Consider the following 18,958-nt stretch of genomic DNA (forward strand, 5'->3'; position numbering starts at 1 on the left):
TTTTGGATTGAATATCTGTAACAGCATGAACCTACAGAACATCTGATTCTACACACTATTTGTTTGGAATTAAAAAAGGAAAAAAACATTTCTGTTGCTATGTACACAGAGGCCCAAACAGCCCCCACCAGCCCAATAAATAGTGACTGTCTGTGGCATATTACAGCAGCCCCTCTGGCATTTGCCAGAACACACAGATTGCCAGTCCAGGCCTGGGCAGCACTCTGTCACAGGCACAGGAAGCAGTGTCAGACTGACAGGAGGCACAACCAATAGGAGTTAAGTCTGCTGAAGGATCGGCAGAAGGAATGATTCTGAGGTTAATATCTCTTCAGCTGCACATAGTTTGTTAACTATTTATATGGCAAAATTGTTCTATTACTGAAGTGTATGGCTGACATTTTCATGGTATGGTATCATTTTCACATTACAGACAAAAAAATACTAAATAATCAGAATAATGAAGAAACTCCTCACACACTGACAGGCAACCATTTTATTATACATATACAACCATATTATGAACATGACTTTGTACAGAGCAATGGCGATGGCAGGAGTTGCCTTAGTAAGACCTGTGCATAATTTTCAACACAAAAGGAATTTTTTTTGTATTTTTTCTCTAATACATGATAATTATAAATGAATAGTTAACCAATACACCAGGGAGCCTGCCAGTAAAGCTCAGCAACCTAGGATACGGTATATCCTGCAAGCATTAGTGCGCCGGTACTTGCACATAGCACTTCATAAATCATCCCTAGAACTTGTACTTATTACTGAAGCATCAGAACAATTATAAGTTAAAAGCAGAAAAGTAAAAAAGTGCATTTGTGTAGTCATAATAACAACACAATAAATACATAGAGCAGTCACATAGTTATACAGGAGATCATGAGAAAAACACACAAGTGATTCGTACAGGTATAGGACCTGTTATCCAGAATGCTCGGGACCTGGGATTTTCGGATAAGTGATCTCTCCTTGTTTTGAATCTTCATACCTTAAGTCTACTAAAAATCATTTTGCCTCCAATAAGGGGTAATTATATCTTAGCTGGGATCAAGTACAGGTACTGTTTTATTATTACAGAGAAAAGGGAATCATTTAACCATTAAATAAACCCAATAGGGCTGTTCTGCCCCCAATAAGGGGTAATTATATCTTAGTTGGGATCAAGTACAGGTACTGTTTTATTATTACAGAGAAAAGGGAATCATTTAACCATTAAATAAACCCAATAGGGCTGTTCTGCCCCCAATAAGGGGTAATTATATCTTAGTTGGGATCAAGTACAGGTACTGTTTTATTATTACAGAGAAAAGGGAATCATTTTTAAAGAGAATTATTTGCTCATAATGGAGACCATGGTAGATGGCCTTCCCGTAATTCTGAACTTTGTGGATAACGGGTTTCCAGATAATGGATCCTATACCTGTACCAATAACATTTTTGAAGAACTTTGGCCACAAACAATAGTAGTGGTATGTTGTGTGTGCATGGGAACCTGACCTCATTGGGTAAATCTTCATTGGTAAAACCTAGGGATGCACCGAACCCAGGATTCGGCCTATTTCAGCAGGATTCGGATTCGGCAGAATCCACACTCCTGGCCGAAACGAATCCTAAAAATCGTGACTTTTTGAAAACATTTTTGACGCACACTATATGAGCGCCGAATTTAACCCTTCAGAAACCTAAATAGCATATGCTAAATAAAATTTTATTCTTAAACCAACAAACGTATTTTTTAGCTGTAATATTGGTGTGTAGGCGCCATCTCAGTGCATTGTGCCTGAGTCTGAGCTTTCAGAAGGAGCCAGCACTACACATTAGAACTGCTTTCAGGTAACCTATTATTTCTTCTACTCAGGTGTAACTGGAGGAGTCCCAAGCCGGACTTAGATTTCATACTATTGAGTGTTATTCTCATATCTACCACTAGGTGGGGCATGGGCTAATTTTTTTTAGCAATGTAGGTGTCAAATAGCTGCTATCTTGCTCCCTTCCCGTTGTTCTGCTGATCGGCTGCTGGGGGGGAAGGTGATATTACTCCAACTTGCAGCGCAGCAGTAAAAAGTGGCTGAATTTTATCAGAGTATTGGGCACCTGGGAAACTAAGAATATGGCTAGCCCCATGTCAAATTTCAATATTAAGTTTAAAAAAATCTGTTTGTTTTTTTGAAAAATGTATTTCAATGCAGGAATCTGATGTTTTGTGTAAAAAACATGTTTTCCCATGACAGTATTCCTTTAAGAGCAGCTAAAGTCATAGGCATGCCCTTCTTTCTTTTCCAAACTTCTTTGTAAAATGTTCCTTTAATGGCCCCAGTCTCACAGATGGGGTACTGCCAGCTTTCCAGGACATAACAGCCTCGGCCTTAATTGCAGGTGAAAGTGGCCTAAAAAGCTGTCAGGGAAGAACCATGACTCTTGACAGGCAATTAACAATCTTTCCGCCACTGTCTCTTCCTTCTATGTCCATTGTGAAACAATCTCTGGGCAAAGTGCACACTTAGCACTAAAACTTATGCTGATTTGCACTGTGTAGGACGGGCCCATCCTCTGGAGACTCAGGATTCTGCTACTTCAGGGCAGTTTAATAGCATTGACGCCCAGATGTCAGGATGAATGTACAGAGGCAAGTCTTGCTGGGGATTATTACTAATCCAGTCTCCTGTATTTTATACAGGGGTAATAACCATGTGACCTCTCTGGAAAAACTATTACTGGCACCAGGGCAAAATACAAGATTAAAGGCAACATAAAAAAAGCTAAAATAAAATATAAAACATTTGTACAAAAATAAAAGCTTCATTGTAAGAGTAGCACAATGCAATCAGTGGCAGTCATTCAATTTTGTAAACATGATGCCAATCTTAAAATGATCAGTGTCTCTGCTACTATTTACACCCAGTGAATACTGTAATACTACAGAAACCTACATCCCGTTGCTCTCTAGCTACAGTGGCCAAGCAACTCCCGGCACTGCCCAACAGAATGAGCTTGCTGGGAGGCGCTGTGGTTATGGAGAAGCACAGTGTGAAGGCTGCTGCTGTAAACCATACCGCTAGATCCCCCTGCAAGTAGCTCAGTTAAGGGAAAACCTTGGGTTCAGGTCGCCATTTTGCTCTAGCTTCTGAAACAGCATCAAGCTGCGAAGCCTAGACTCGCGATTCCCTTCCTTCCATATGATGATGAGATGGTCAGCAGAGCACGTTACCAGGCCGTGATCTTTAAAATAAAGGAACATCTAAAAAAAATTTTTTAAAAAAGGTTGGTTAGTATTAATGGTGTCAAAGTCTGCAAATATGTAAACACTTTGGGGAAGATTTATTACAGAAAAATTTCCCCACTTTCTATTTTTTCCTATAGGATTTTTAGAAGTGTATTTATCAATGGGTGAAAGTTCAAGTACACTGTTTATAAATACACTTCTAAAAATCCCATAGAAATGAATAGAGAGTGGGGGGGAATTTTTCTGGGGTGATTTTGCTAAATCTGCACCTTAAAGAGACACTCACCTCACTAAACTGCCCAAGTATAGAGTATACGTATACTAAATAGTTTGAGGTTAAAAATACCCCAGTTTTTGACATATTTAGTTCAGTAAAAGTGCCTATGAACTCTATGAACTGCTTCAAAGATCCCTGCTGGCCAAACTGTTATGAGAAATGTTATGTGTGGAAGAATACTGGACTATTTGAACAAAGAAACTTTCTAATCCATTTTCTCCCATGATTTACAAGGAACGTGCATTCTCCCATGATTCACAAGGAACGTGCATTCTCCCATGATTCACAAGAAATGTGCATTCTCCCATGATTCACAAGGAACGTGCATTCCCCCATGTTTCACAAGGAACGTGCATTCTCCCATGATTCACAAGGAAGGTGCATTCTCCCATGATTCACAAGGAAGGTGCATTCTCCCATGATTCACAAGGAAGGTGCATTCTCCCATGATTCACAAGGAAGGTGCATTCCCCCATGATTCACAAGGAACGTGCATTCCCCCATGTTTCACAAGGAACGTGCATTCCCTCATGTTTCACAAGGAACGTGCATTCCCCCATGTTTCACAAGGAACGTGCATTCTCCCATGATTCACAAGGAACGTGCATTCCCCCATGTTTCACAAGGAACGTGCATTCCCCCATGTTTCACAAGGAACGTGCATTCCCTCATGTTTCACAAGGAACGTGCATTCCCCCATGTTTCACAAGGAACGTGCATTCCCTCATGTTTCACAAGGAACGTGCATTCCCCCATGTTTCACAAGGAACGTGCATTCCCCCATGTTTCACAAGGAACGTGCATTCCCCCATGTTTCACAAGGAACGTGCATTCCCCCATGTTTCACAAGGAACGTGCATTCTCCCATGATTCACAAGGAACGTGCATCCTCCTCCTCCCATGGTTAACAAGGAAAGTGCATTCCCCATGGTTCACAAGGAACATGGATTCTCCCATGTTTAACAAGGAACGTGCATCCCCTCATGGTTGACATGGAAAGTGCATTCTCCCATGGTTCACAAGGAAAGCACAGTTTAAGCAGATTTTATAAATCACAGATAACAAACCTCTTTACATCAGATTGTACCTGTACGGATCCTGAATGGCCAATTAAATTCCCAATCAGCTCCAGAGTTGCTACTATCCCAGTATCATGTGGTTTCTTCACTGCATGACTGGATTGCTTGGCAGCTTTTCCAAATCCCCACATACTAAAGAAGCCTGTGCAAAGGGAAAATAACAGTAAGAGAAATATTGCTGATATCTGGCAAGATAAGATTTATTATTGCTGGTATCTTCTAATGATTTGTCTAAAGCAACTGGACATGTTAAGTTATCCCGAGGGAGCGGCATTGAAAGCCAAGTGCATAACTGATGAATTGAGACAACAAGGAACCTTTATTAACAGGGATGTACAAGAAATGAGTGTTGAGCAACACAGGGGCCGCCATGTTACTTGGACGTACTGTACCTGCCGGCACTGACTCTGCGTGAAGTGGCTTGGAGCGCAATTCCCAGATACGAACACTGCCATCCTCTGAGCAGGAAACAAACTGCCTATAGAATGGGGCAAGTACAAAGTCATTGGTCGAGTGGTGCAATTCAGCCTTCCAGCAGATTAGTTTCCACTTCCTGAGGTGCAGTGGTGCATCTACTGGGCTTTAAAAATAACTACAGCAAAGTCTCTTTTTACTCACTGCTGCAAATTTGTATGGCCAACAGCATTCTGAATCTGTAAAGATTATTTCCCATGTCCTTCTCAGTTGTAATATCAAATGTACTTGTAGATTTTCTATAGCAATCACATGATACAGAGGCTACCTATACAAAATAATAACAACAATCTACACACTGACACAAAAGGTGCAGGGGATAAACCGCAGCTTAGGAAATCTACATGGGCCCAGGCTGTTCTAGTTCTTGTGACTACTAGTTGCCACATCATATTAATGACTCTACTGTGTAAATAATTTTGACTGCACCCATGGGAAGAGTGGGGAACATCTTAGAATTACAATGGGAAGAAGTCTATAGTCGATACTGTTAAACTAATTTAGCAAGGTCAGCAAGTACACAAGAGCAACTTTGCCAGATTTGGCAACAAATGAGCGTGGATTTATTTTAAACTTTATTTTAAGCAAAATATTGAGGATTAGAAAATACAGAGGTAATGAATGTTAAAAAAAGCCCCTACATTAACTAATAATACAATGCATAGAGTATTCACTGCGCAATAAACACAGCAGTTTATCTAAGGCTGTGAAAAGCTTTACCTTCTAGAGCAGTGATCCCCAACCAGTGGTTCATGAGCAACATGTTGCTCACCAACCCCTTGGATGTTGCTCTCAGGGGCCTCAAAGTAGGTGTTAATTTTTGAATTTCTGGTTAGGAGGCAAGCTTTAGTTGCATAAAACCCAGTATAAAGCCAAACAGAGCCTTCTATAGGCTGCCAGTCCACACCGGGGCTACCAAATAGCCAAGTATAGCTCTTATTTGCGCCCCCTAGAAACTTTTCCATGCTTGGGTTGCTCCCAAACACTTTTTCCATTTGAATGTGGCTCACAGGTATAAAAGGTTGGGGATCCCTGTTCTAGAGAGTCCTAGGCTGTCTTTACCTGCTTTAAAATATCCCAACAAATAATCATTCCAGTAAATAAGTATTAACAATAGCCCTTGACATTTTTTTTCAGACCTAAAATCCATGCATGCAGGTAAAATGAGGAAACAGTACCCATTGGGAAGTTTTGCAATGTGCTGGATGCTTGAGTCATGGGCTCTCTTCTGATAAGCAATCACTCGCTTCACCTGCAGGTTGTACACGTAGAGGCCTCTTCCCACTGCAGCGAAAACACTCTGCACAAAACCATCAACATTCAGTCCTTAATAAGGATTCTACCCAATATAAGGTAACCAGGCCAAACAAAAAGTTCAGGCAAATCATATTCAGCATACATTTAGGGCTGTACTGAGATAGGACTCCTTACTATGAGCTCCCCAACAGACCGGCACTGGGATACAAAATAGGACCTGGCATTTCCAGTTCAAAGAGGCCCAAATGCCTATGGCATCTTAAAGCAGCCCCTCTGGAATTTGCCAGAATCCACAGATTGTCTGCTCTCCACAGAATGTATGGTATGATGATCAGTATTTCTCTGGGAAAGTAGAGTAGAACTGGGTGACCACCTACTAGGGATGTCCGTGTCCATTTATACATGCAACCCATGTGTATGTGAGAATTCTGTTACTGCCGTGTTTCCCCATGCTGAAAATATGTGGCACTGTACTGCATAACTTTATTTAATAAATCTTACTGCTTATTTAAAACCCCTCTGTATTAACTCAGAGTAAAGCTGTATCACACTAGTAGTGCACAGTTCCCAAACTGTGGAGCTGGTGGAAGAAACCATGGGAGGGGATGTAAAAGATAATTAAAGAAGAATTTGAGGAAGAATGCAAGGACCGTCTCTTGTCTTATTTTCTAAGTAAATCAGCTTCCCTAGACTTGGGATTCAGTTTTACCCACTTCTTCATCGGATGCAAGATGTTGAACAGAAATCTCCTCTGGTGTCTGCAGTAGTTTAATTTCTTGCGGAGCATCTTGAGGGGATAAGATCTCTGAAAAGTTTCGCTCAACCGCCTTAAATGTCCAGTCTAAGGCATCCCAAACAATTAGCTCTCCGGCATGGGAACCACTCACAAAGGTTAGATCTGGAGCAAAGGATTCAATTATTATTGCTGTAATATAGATAGACAGACAGATGCTATTGGTGCATTTATGTGGTATATGTTTCTCATCATTTTGGAAAAAGGCAATCTGTTATCTATACATGTTGTCAAATCACCTGTAATGAAGTAATATGCCCTGGGGAATTCCTGGCATGGCCAATGTATGTGGCCAGAGTATGTGGCCAACTCTACTAAGCCTCATGGGCCCCTGTGAGAGTATCTCACTCTGACCTTCTGGCAAGGTATAGGGCAGTGCTGTCCAACTTCTGCGGTGCCGAGGGCCAGAATTTCTCTTGCATACATGGTGGAGGGCTGCTAATGGAGGCCAGTTTTGACCACTCCCCTTTTTAAACCACACCCACTGCAGACCACACCTATTTTATCACAATGGTGGTAGTGCAGCAAAAACCCAATTGCTTGGTCCTTATTGCGGGGATATCAACCATCATATGTAAAAGAATTATATTATATCATATTAAGACACACCCTTAAATCCATATGCCTCCTCCTCCCCTGTGGATAGCAGCTCCCAGCAAATAATAACACACCTTAGGCTGATGCCACACGTGGCGTTTTTACGCTGCGTATTTTCTAATTCTCTCGGCGGCTGAAAAACGCCTGATATCATCATCCATAGAAATAACTTGAAAAGACGCGAAGCAAACCACACAATGCGAAATACGCTAGAAAACGCCTTAGCACGGATTTTTCAAGCGTTGGCCGAAATACGCCAGTATTTGCAAAGCAAGCTATTCCTATGTATACACAAAGGCAGCTGCCAGACCTAGCAGAAATACGCTGCGTTTTTTGCTATTGAGCACTATTAGCACAATGGAAACGGGATTTTCTTACGCCACCAGTACTAGGCTGAAAAACACCATAGTCTCGGGCTGTGTGGCTTGTGTGGCATTTTTAGGCTGAGAAAAAACGCAGCGGAAAAACGCCACGTGTGGCATCAGCCTCAGGGACCATTTAATGGCTATTTCCAACTGCTAACAAACCCCTGCAAGGTTCACCTCCCACAGGCAGCAAAAGGCAGGCAGAGTATGGCACACACAGGCAGCACTCTGCCTGCCCTATGCTGCCTGTGTGTGCCATACTCTGCCTGCCCTACCCTGCCTGTGTGTGCCATATTCTGCCTGCCCTACCCTGCCTGTGTGTGTGTGCCATACTCTGCCTGCCCTATGCTGCCTGTGTGTACCATACTCTGCCTGCCCTATGCTGCCTGTGTGTGCCATACTCCGCCTGCCCTACCCTGCCTGTGTGTGCCATACTCTGCCTGCCCTATGCTGCCTGTGTGTGCCATACTCTGCCTGCCTTACCCTGCCTGTGTGTGCCATACTCCACCTGCCCTACACTGCGTGTGTGCCATACTCTGCCTACCCTTAGCTGCCCGTGTGTGCCATGCTCTGCCTGTCCTACCCTGCCTGTGTGCCATACCCTCCCTGCCCTATGCTGCCTATGTTCCATAATGTACCTACCCTATGCTCCCTGTGTGTGCCATACACACAGGCAGCATAGTCCAGGTACTACCTACAATGTCTGAGGTGTGAACAGGTGAACAATGTGGGTGATTACAGTCTGAGCCTGAGGTGTGAACACTGCAGGGGGTGAACAATGCAGGGATTAAAAAGTGTGAACAGTACAGAGGGATTACATTTTTAAACAATACAGGGGAATTACAACCTGAATCTGAGGTGAGAACCATGCAGGGGGCCAGTTAATCTCAGTACTGATACAATTTAAAGCTTACTCAAAGGTAAACCATCAAAGCAGCCAGACAGGTGGGGGGCCACACAGAGGGGGGTCGTGAGCCGCCAGTTGGACAGCACTGGTATAGGGCATTAGGAAAGGATTACCTTACCATTGACCGTTATCAGTGAGCGAATGATATCTTGGTGAGCAGTCAGGCACCTTACTTCAGACACATCCCACTGATCACTCTCTCTGCTGGCAACACTGAGTTTAAAGATTACTGTAAAATAAAATTATTTAGGTCACAAAAAATATATATACAATTATTCTGCTAGGGATAATAACTGAGACTGTAAATGTTAAGATGTATACTACATCTGGTAGCAATAGGCAATGAATCAGGAGGATACACCTAGGGGGTTCCATCACTGCTGGGACACAGAGTACCAATATTTAGTACTGCTCAAAGAAACTCCATAAATCACAAGCGTACTGAGCCCCAGATAGTGGGCTTGTTACTACAAATACACTTAAAATAGGATATAGTGACTTACTTAAATCTTTGCCAATGGCTGCAGCCACACAGTTTTTGGGTAGTTCAATCAAAGAGCTGATACCTTTGGGGAGGAAAATAAATGTATGCATATTTATTATAGAAGCACAAATAACCATGCTGCTCTCAATTCAATAGTAAAACAGAGCTAATAAACCAGTCTGTGAAACCCACCAGTAAGTAAATGGTACTAACAACCACAAAATCCATCAATGTATTATCAAAATGTTCATGGAGCAATAGCCTGGACTAGAGTTTTACACACACTGATTACAGCAACAACGAAAGCGGTCTCGCCCTATTCTGCCTATACACTGGTCTGTGAGGAATCGGACTCACCACCATCCACAAAATAGCCAGTCTCACATAGCAGATTGAATTCCCGGTTCCAGACACGCAATTCATTGCCACCAGACAGCCACACATCCAGGCTCTGAAGGACTAGCAGTGTCTACAGAACATAAAATAAAATAGAAAGTGTAGTCCAGTTATTTGTGCTTGAAACAGACAAAATGCATTTTTATGGAAATCAGTATGAACTTGGGAAAGATAATGTAAAGTAATGAGAATAATTGAAGTATTTTAATCAATTGTATTACAGTTTATCATATTACGTCTTATTTTGGTGGCAGGCCTTTTGCTTATAGGCCAATATGTAGGTACAAATTCAGCTACAACACCGAAAGTGCAGTACAATTGATTGCATTGCACGTGTCTATACTAGTGCTCTGTATGTTGCATTTATTCACATGACAAAGGAGTGCCATTTTGCCAGTTTTCTGCACATCCTCCTTATACTTTAAAGCATCAAAGCTCCTACTCATATGTATAAACAGGGCAGCACACATCACCTGATGAACGCTTGTTATGAAAATGAATATTTTCTCCTTAATAAAGGCTGAAAAGATACATAGATAAGAGAAGTTACCAAGAGAAAAGGAAAATACCTTTACAGTGGAGTGGAAATCGGTTGCCTTCTGCACTTGCTGTACACTGTCACAATCCCAGGCCTGATATGTATTGTAAGGAAATCAATTAGAAGCCTCACGGAGGATAAATGGATTATTAGTTTCTTCTCCAGACTCTGATTAGCAATGTGTGAAATATATACCATTCCTCTGAACTTATGCAAAAGGGTCCATGGATGTCCATGAACTGACTATTAATTAAGCTCATTTTTATTTTTAGAACTATGGCAGGAGTCTGGGCTAATTAAAGTGCTTACCAAAAAATAAGGCTATTCTATTAAACACAAGACCAAACAGTTAGTTTGCTGCATCTGTACCCCAAAAGGCTTCTGTAACAACAGCAATGTCCTACCAAAGCTTTACCAGCAGCACTCAGCAAGGCAAACTAATGAGCAGCAGCAACACTGTGCAATACAAATAGCGCAGCAATAATATGATTTGGAACAGTTCCCTAAGCCCCGCCCCGTTTTCCTGCTGATCTGACTGACTACTTTGTGACTCAAATACAATGTACCAGTAGTTGAATATCCTCTGCCTACTTTCAGTCTGTATCTTCCAAATCCCACAACTGTGCAATGCATTGTGGGTTATGTAGTTCCTGCATGTTGTCAGTAAGCTGTGAAGTTGTTACAATTTGTAAAATCAATGTTTTAGCACCTCCTCCCCTGCAAAGATTTCATATACCGGTATATTTGATATCTATGTACTATATCAACAAATGATGCCGGTGCCAATTTGGATAGAATTCCATTGGCAGCACAATAATCTGAACATCCATAGGGTGGCAGGTGTTTTTCATCTTTTTAAGCTGAAGTCTTAAGTAGGTAACACATATTTGTTGCCATCTAAAACCGGGGAAAATCTGCTGATATTCTTTTTAGTTATACAAAACAATGTTGTCTCTAGGAACTAGACTGCTAGAATCTTTTTTTAGTTTTGTCACATTAAAGGAAATGTGTTTCTTTAACTTTCTTTTAGGCGGGATTATGTGACACATACAACATAACAAAGGCCAACTGCATCCTACTGTTCCCCTATATATTTTAAAGGGGTGGTTCACCTTTAAGACAACTTGGTCTTCATTTTTTGTCTCTTTTGACTCTTCCTAGTTTTCAAATGAGAGTCACTGATCCAGGAGCAAAGAACCTATTGCTCTGTGAGGCTAAAATGTTATCATTGTTACTAGGGTAATTTGGACCCTAGCAACCAGACTGCAACTGCTACAATTCTAAACCTGAGAAATCCAGAACAAAAAGTTAAATAATTAAAAAACCACAGATATTAAAGAAGGAAGACCAACTGCAAATTGTCTCAGCATAGCACTCCCTACATCACACCAGAGTTATTTTAAAGGGTGAACAACCCCTTTAAGCACAGATATCGATTAATGTGGTGTAATTAATATAATGCACATTTTTATTTCTGTACAAGCTGAGAGTATGGAAACAGCACACTAAACACAGCACACTTAACACGGCACACTAAATGAATGCTTTCTGCTAGGCTGCAGGTATTGAAGGATACAATCACTGTTTTATCCGAGGAAGCGGTCAGAATTATATCTGTCTTTCCCTGAAGAATGTCCGATGCTCCCCAAGCAACGATAGCTGTGATCTTCTGTGTATGTCCACGCAGCTCACACAGTATATCTCCGGTCTGGGGAAAAAGAAAAAACCTGTTAGAAATATTGAATTGTAATTTATATATAATTTTACAAATTAACCCATTTCTGAAAATCACATAAACACAAGTAAACAGATTGAATCATAATGTTAAAAACCATTGGGGATCATTTACAGTAACTTTGCCCAAAAGAAGTAGCCGGTAGCAAATTAGCTAAATAAAGGTGGCCTTCCAAAACAAGTTGGCAGCTTATAGGCCTGTGTATGGGCCTTTCTGTCAAGCAGGTTTGATTTTCCCAAGTGGGCAAGTAAAACGTCGCTATGTTAATGCAGCCCTCCCAATGGCCTGTATTGGTGGCCATTATGATTCAATTCTTGGCCTGAGGATCAAATAATTAGAACAACACAATATCACCCAGCTCAAGGTGGGCATATTGGGGACAATGAGGACCTTTACTTAATTTGGCCACCCACACAAAATGGGATGATCCAGTTTTTTGGCCCTGAGTAATAATAAGATCGCAACGGAGGCTTACTGAGATCCATCAGGAGAGGAACACTTTAATGCACAGTTGTGGTCCTCATCTGACAAGATTATCTAATTGGCCAGCTATAAGTCAAACAAGTCATCAGGGGGGTCCCATACACAGGCTAATAAACTATTGTATATATGTGTGCATGCATATATGAATACACAAGAGCCATGTCCATCCTGTAAATTACAGTATATTCTTATAAACTGTGTTTAGTGATGTCATTGGTTATAACCTGTGCTTAGTTACTTACCTGAACATCCCATATAAAGACTGATCCATCATCACATGCAGATGCAAACCTAGTGTATTTGGGAAGAACAAAGAAAGAAATAGCAACACAAAGTTAATGTACAGATATTCACGGAAAGGACACAGGGACTGGAAGCTGCACAAGGCACTTTGTTGCTATACGGGGACTAAAACAATTCCATAAACTTTGCGCCATTGGGGCAGAAGTTCCGATGCATGTCATTTAGCAGGAACATGTAATGATGCTGGAATAGTGGAAAATGATATACCTGCCAGAATTCTCATTTACACAACATATTACTTGCAGCAGTGGGGCAGTTAAGGTATAAGATGAAGAGAGTGCATGAGAGAGTACAATTAAGATGTAAATAGACTTAATTTACCACTATGAAAAACTTTACAGACAACCAGGGCTTAACCCATATAAAGCAAGCTCATTGATTGGATTATCCTTGGCCTAATTCATCTGGGGCCTTTAATTCCAGGTCAATTCTCTTCGATTAAAGGAGGCAGTATTGGGGCTTTAGGATAAATGTGCAGAGAATCTTTTCAGTTCTCTCCATTTGAGAGTCAGGCTTCCTCGGGGAATGGGACTGCTTTTATTATAACCCCCTTTCTGATTCTATTAAAACAAGAAATTGTGCTGATGATATCAAATTGTCACTGAAGCCGCAGCTCCTAATGCATTCTCTCTTGGCTATTGATTTGCTTGTTTGCGGGTGGATTGACAGATGCAAGTGAAAAGAACACAGGTCTCAATATTTTGTATTTTCCTTCGGACACCACCATCATTTCTATTGATCTTTTAAGCCTTTGTAATTGCTTCTGCTTTTGGAAAACAGCAATTCTCAAAACTAACTCTGCAGTTTTCACATAACAGGGGGAAATAAGCTCTTTTTTTGTTTCTCAAAGTCCACTTCTATCAAGGTTACGCCAACAACCCAGGGAAGTGAATTGACTCCCTTGCTGGATTTGATACTTGGAAAGATGGATATGTTTCCTAAACCCTACTACCAAGTACATTGTTTTAAACGAAAACAACACATTGTACCCCAGGAATATTATCAGAATGCATTCTAAATGAAAAAGATGTTAATTAAGGATGCAAGATGTAAAATGACACCTTACAACTCCTTGCTATAACTGAACATACTAAATAAGACTTGTGTTGAAATAAGATTCTGACTAATGTTTTAATTCATTTAATTCAAGAATTCATATTTTCCTCATTTTCTTTATAAAGCACTAATTTGAATGCTGGGCTATGTTCACTGAACTCACTTCCCTCTTCATTTATAAACACAGCAATTTGTTCAGAGCCCCTATGTATCTTTAAACAAACAGAGATCTCCCTTATCTAAGCAGCAGCCTTTGAGCAGCTCATTATCAGAGGTTTCTCAGTGGGCTGGTAATTAGTTTTTACAAAAAAGTAAAAGTTGTGCTCACTGCTAAATTTTAAGCCAATTTCATATAGACAGGAAACAAGAGGTCCTCTGCACTCACCCATTATTTCTAACTGTGAGACAATAAGGGTATATTTATCATGCTGTGTAAAAAGTGGAGTAAACCATTACTGGTGATGTTGCTCATAGCAGCCAATCAGATGCTTTGCTTTGGTTTTCTAACTGTTGAAATCGGATTGCTGATTGGTTGCCCTGGGCAACATCACCGGTAATGCTTCACTCCACTTTTTACACAGCATGATAAATATACCCCTAAGACATTCTGTGCATTAAGCTATATAAAATTATCTCCCCTGTAAACAACACAGGTATAGTTTGTCCCTATTAAAATTTATTTAACTGGTCAACTGTGTCAAAGTCATCCCCGGTCTGGCCAGTCCTACACTCACTTTAGTCCAATTGATTAAGAATTCTACCACTTCATTGTACGTGTTTTATAGGAATTAAGTTTACCTGCAACTTGTTTGCTTTCAATGCTTTCAAGGTTAAGGGTTAAATTCCACAGGAGACTTTCTAGGATGGTGTCAGATCGCCAAAATGCATCCTACAAGTTGGATGGGTCAAAATTTAATGGGACTCATACAAAAATCTGATACATAAACTACATGAAAGCCATGACCTGACACAACTGTCAGATATGAACACTGCATGCTGTCTTCATCCAATGAGATAAAATTTCCGTGTCTGACAGACTTTTTTTCTCCTTGAAATACACTGACTGTCAGATGTAGATGCAGAAACAAAACACACCACCCGACTTTATCTGATCCAACTTTACATTACAGTCTATGGGGCTTATTATTTTTATAGGATCCTACAAAATCTTGTGGTGCTGCCTGACAAGATCAGATAATATCTGACCCACAAAATCTGATCAAAATCTCCTGTGGAGTTTAACCCCCAAACTTCCAAATAGTTGCCCTTTTTATTGGCCACCACTGGGATCACTTGACTGTAGCTAGAAAGGTGAGAGCTACCACAAGGAGTTTAATGCACTTTTATGTAATAAAAGCCTTAAACAGAAAAAAATTGCGCACAAATAAGAATAAAATCTTGTTTCTTTCTGATCAGCCAGAAGTGACAAGAAGTGCTAAAGTGAAACTGGCTTTATATTCTTGTTAAGTGCCAAAAAGAACAGAAACCATACATATTTCATAATTAAAATAGGCAAAAAATATTTCTGGCACATGTTGAAAAGGGGTTTATACTGTCCCTGGACATTCAGAGCATCCGATAATACAAGCAAAACACCTGCAGTACTGCAATTTTTCTTTTTTTGGAGTGCTAAATTAATTCTTCGATTTGCACTGTTCAAAGCAAATCAGTTTCAAAAAATAAGAACTGCTTTTTTTGTTTACATCTTTTTTGTTAGACCTCAGGTGTGATACTGCAGATTACTTATTGAACATAAAGTATAAAAGCGCAGACACTCATTAAGCTGATTTATATTTAATTTCCAAAAAATGTGCTACTAAATCCCAACAAACTTGAATTACTTATTAAAGCTGTAACTGGAATTTGACTGTAGAACAGTATGTGCCTTGGTTGCCTATAAAAGTGATAGCATCAAAGCAGGATACTTTCACAGTAACGACTGACAAAATGTAAAGTTTAAAGCTTTTATAAACCCAAAATCCAGGTTTCATAATAATCATGGTCAGGTAGTTACTTTATTTCCTGTTAATAAGGTTAATGAAAAATGTATACGGAAAACAATATGTACAATGCTCCCAGCAATGAATGAGAAATACAAGCTGATTAGGCCCACGCACAAAATCATCAACTTTATTTTCCATTTGCACACTAACCGTTTTGATCCCTAAATCTAAATAAATTCTTACCTGGACTCATCTATCTGCAGAAGGAAACGAACAATATCATTATGTCCCTGTAGCACTGACAGTTCTGTATAAGGGTTCTGTGTCTGTTCTTCCCCAATATCTACTACCGCAGATTTCTGTAAAGAAAAATACAGTTATGTCAGAATGCATAGTATCAACTGTACATATAACTATGTAAGCTATGGGCAAGGGCAGGTGCTATATCCATACACTCACTGGTCATGTGGAAGGAATCACTATACAGGTATGAGACCTGTTATCCAGAATGCTCGGGACCTGGGGTTTTCCAGATAAGGGATCTTTCTGTAATTTGGATCTCCATAATTTAAGTCTGATAAAAATCATTTAAATTTTGAATGAATCCAATAGGCTTGTTTTGCCTCCAACTATACCTTATACAAGGTACTGTTTATACAAGGTACTGTTTTATTATTACAGAGAAAAAGTTAATCATTTTTAAAAATTAGAATTATTTGCTTATAATGGAGTCTATGGGAGATGGCCTTTCCGTAACTCAGAACTTTTTGGATAACTGGTTTCTGGATAAGGGATCCAATACCAGTACAAGTATCACTGGCCCAAACACTGCAATACCATTCACCAATACCTCACAACTCTTGACCTAGAATCCATTCAGTCAATTTAAACAATCACATGACAGAAATTACACTGTACCTATCAATGTGTATAAAATCCCTAGAAGCTCTGTCATACACACATTAGCTAAATTCTCTATTAGAACCAATGCTTGTCAGACTGGAATGTTGGGGTAGTTCTGATAATAATAAAGAATATGAGACTTTACAATCCATTGCCATGAAGCCATTTGAATTGCAGCTCTTTAAATATATAGGCCAACTGAACTCTTTGGAGATCTCTAGCATTTTTAGATTTTAAACCAAGAAAAGGCTATTATATTCCCAGGAGATTACAATCTCTATAAGTCACACCAAGGCTACTAGTATCCATTGTGTTCTCTGCCCTGTAAACGTGCAGTTAAGTAAGGCCCATAGTTCCAATGGAGAATAGCCAGGAGTGGAAGCAAAGCCACATACAGTGTATTCATGGGAACAGCTCATATTTTGGGGAGCAGGGGGGATTATAATGAAACAAGCACTGTCGGTCTGTCTGTCTGTGAGCTTGTCGGTCTGTCTGTCTGTGAGCTTGTCGGTCTGTCTGTCTGTGAGCTTGTCGGTCTGTCTGTCTGTGAGCTTGTCGGTCTGGCTGTGGGCATTTTCCAAGGGCAAGAAGTGGCGCAGCTCCTACAGAGCATGGTATGTGGGCCCCGGAATAAGAGAGACCCATAATGCGGAAGATAGCAGTGTGTGTGGGATATAACAGCTGTTAGATAGGAAACACAATTGCTACACAATTGACATGTGACATGTTTTCCCTATAAGACGCTTCTTTGACACTTGGGGTTCAAGCCAAATACCCCCCCCCCCCATACACCGCCCCTACCCTCTATGTACTGTTCTGTTCTGTTCTATGGAATTCCCATAATGCCGCTGGGCGCTACTGATACCTCCACTCCATTGTGAGCTTCTCGACTTCCCAGAAGCCATCGCAACATAACAGCGTCTCCCTGTGTCCCCGGCCCCGGGCTCGCAGTCTCCTTCTTTCAAGTCCGGTCGATTAAGCGACAATGAAAAAAGAAAACAAACAAAAAATACCAATAGGAATACGCAGAATCACTTCCGCGAAGGCTCCACAATAACAAGCGAGGTCCAATCTGTCATTGGCTGTCACTTAGCAACTGGCGGTACAGCAGAGCTACGGCAAGCGTGCAAGCCAAAAATAGAACGCAAAATATATATATATAAGGGTTAGTCCCGAAGAAATAGGAACAGTGCTGCACACTGAGAAAAGCAAAACGTGATATTTTTCAATAAAGACGTTTTGCTTTTCTGTGTGTGTGCGGCACTCTGTTCCTTTATAAATATATATAGATATATAAATATATATATATATATAGACATGTATATACATATATTATATATATATATATTTTTTTTTTTGATAAATTATCATAGAATCCGGATCCCCAGCTATGTTACTAACTAATCTCTTCAAATCCAGATTCACCTTAATTCCAGATTATGAAAACTTGCACTTCATGTAGATGCCAGCTGAAGACTACACTGATTTCTATGCAGCCATGCAGTACACAAGTAAACAAATTAGTGTGTAGATTTTAGGGGCCATTTATGACTGCAAGTGCTGTGAACAAAGTGCAATTTTGTGCTCAGTCTTAATGGGGTTTTTTCCCCATAATGCAATGGTTTTTTTGACAGAATTTCAGTCGTAAGGGATGTTGTACTTAAAGCATTTGCGGGCGGTGCAGCAAAATGACTGCAATTGTGCTTGCACTTTGCTGTAGGCAGAAAGTTTTCCAGGTCCGGTTGGCATCTTTTCCATTATATGCAGGGAGAGTGATGTGCACACCTGATTCTTTAGATGCCAGTGTGCTGCACCTATTGATACAGAGTGCTAAGGGAACTCTGGAGCTACCGATTGGTCCGAAGGTAGCGGTAGCTCCAGGATTCTTCTGCATCAATAGGTGCAATTGCACTTTATTCAGAAAGGGAGGCAGAAGGGGACTGAGCAATGTCAAGCGCAACTATACGGTAGTTCAAAGAGCACATTTTAACACTCTTTGAAGTACATTTAATGAATGGAATTTTTTGCGTAACCAACTGCAGGCAAATTTGCATTAGTGCAACTGTAAATTACCCCCATTTATTTTCCCTGCTTCTGTCAATGGGCAACATTTAGCTGTGTCCCATATTC

The 18,958-nt window shown here is 40.5% G+C and overlaps 1 protein-coding gene across 2 annotated transcripts; it reads right to left on the reverse strand.

Moving 5' to 3' along the window:
• Positions 1–481: 481 nt before the first annotated feature.
• wdr41 (WD repeat domain 41) lies at positions 482–17,937 on the reverse strand. Of its 2 annotated transcripts, XM_012962436.3 has the most exons (13): positions 17,694–17,937; positions 16,169–16,284; positions 12,866–12,914; positions 11,982–12,113; positions 10,437–10,499; positions 9,829–9,940; positions 9,491–9,553; positions 9,106–9,216; positions 7,039–7,223; positions 6,247–6,368; positions 4,987–5,072; positions 4,603–4,736; positions 482–3,253 (listed from the first exon to the last, which is right to left on the reverse strand). In XM_012962436.3, exons 1-13 carry the CDS (start codon positions 17,739–17,741, stop codon positions 3,092–3,094), a joined length of 1,383 nt encoding a protein of 460 aa, XP_012817890.1. In that variant the 5' UTR covers positions 17,742–17,937; the 3' UTR covers positions 482–3,091. The 2 variants fall into 2 exon arrangements, with proteins under 2 accessions (XP_012817890.1, NP_001016529.1); NM_001016529.2 differs by lacking the exons at positions 482–3,253; positions 4,603–4,736; positions 4,987–5,072 and having other exon boundaries at positions 5,631–7,223; positions 17,694–17,889.
• Positions 17,938–18,958: the final 1,021 nt, after the last annotated feature.

Source organism: Xenopus tropicalis, chromosome 1 (genome assembly GCF_000004195.4).
Source record: "Xenopus tropicalis strain Nigerian chromosome 1, UCB_Xtro_10.0, whole genome shotgun sequence".
NCBI lineage: Eukaryota > Metazoa > Chordata > Amphibia > Anura > Pipidae > Xenopus > Xenopus tropicalis.

Bases quoted from the DNA above. Each gene is read 5' to 3' on its own strand.
- wdr41 (XM_012962436.3), bottom strand. From the start codon at position 17,741: ATGTTGCGATGGCTTCTGGGAAGTCGAGAAGCTCACAATGGAGTGGAG. The intron at 7,224-9,105 runs GTAAGGTAATCC...CCTTTGCTCCAG, and splicing joins CTCACTGATAACGGTCAATG to ATCTAACCTTTGTGAGTGGT. The intron at 3,254-4,602 runs GTACAATCTGAT...AATTTTTTTTAG, and splicing joins GCCATTCAGGATCCGTACAG to ATGTTCCTTTATTTTAAAGA.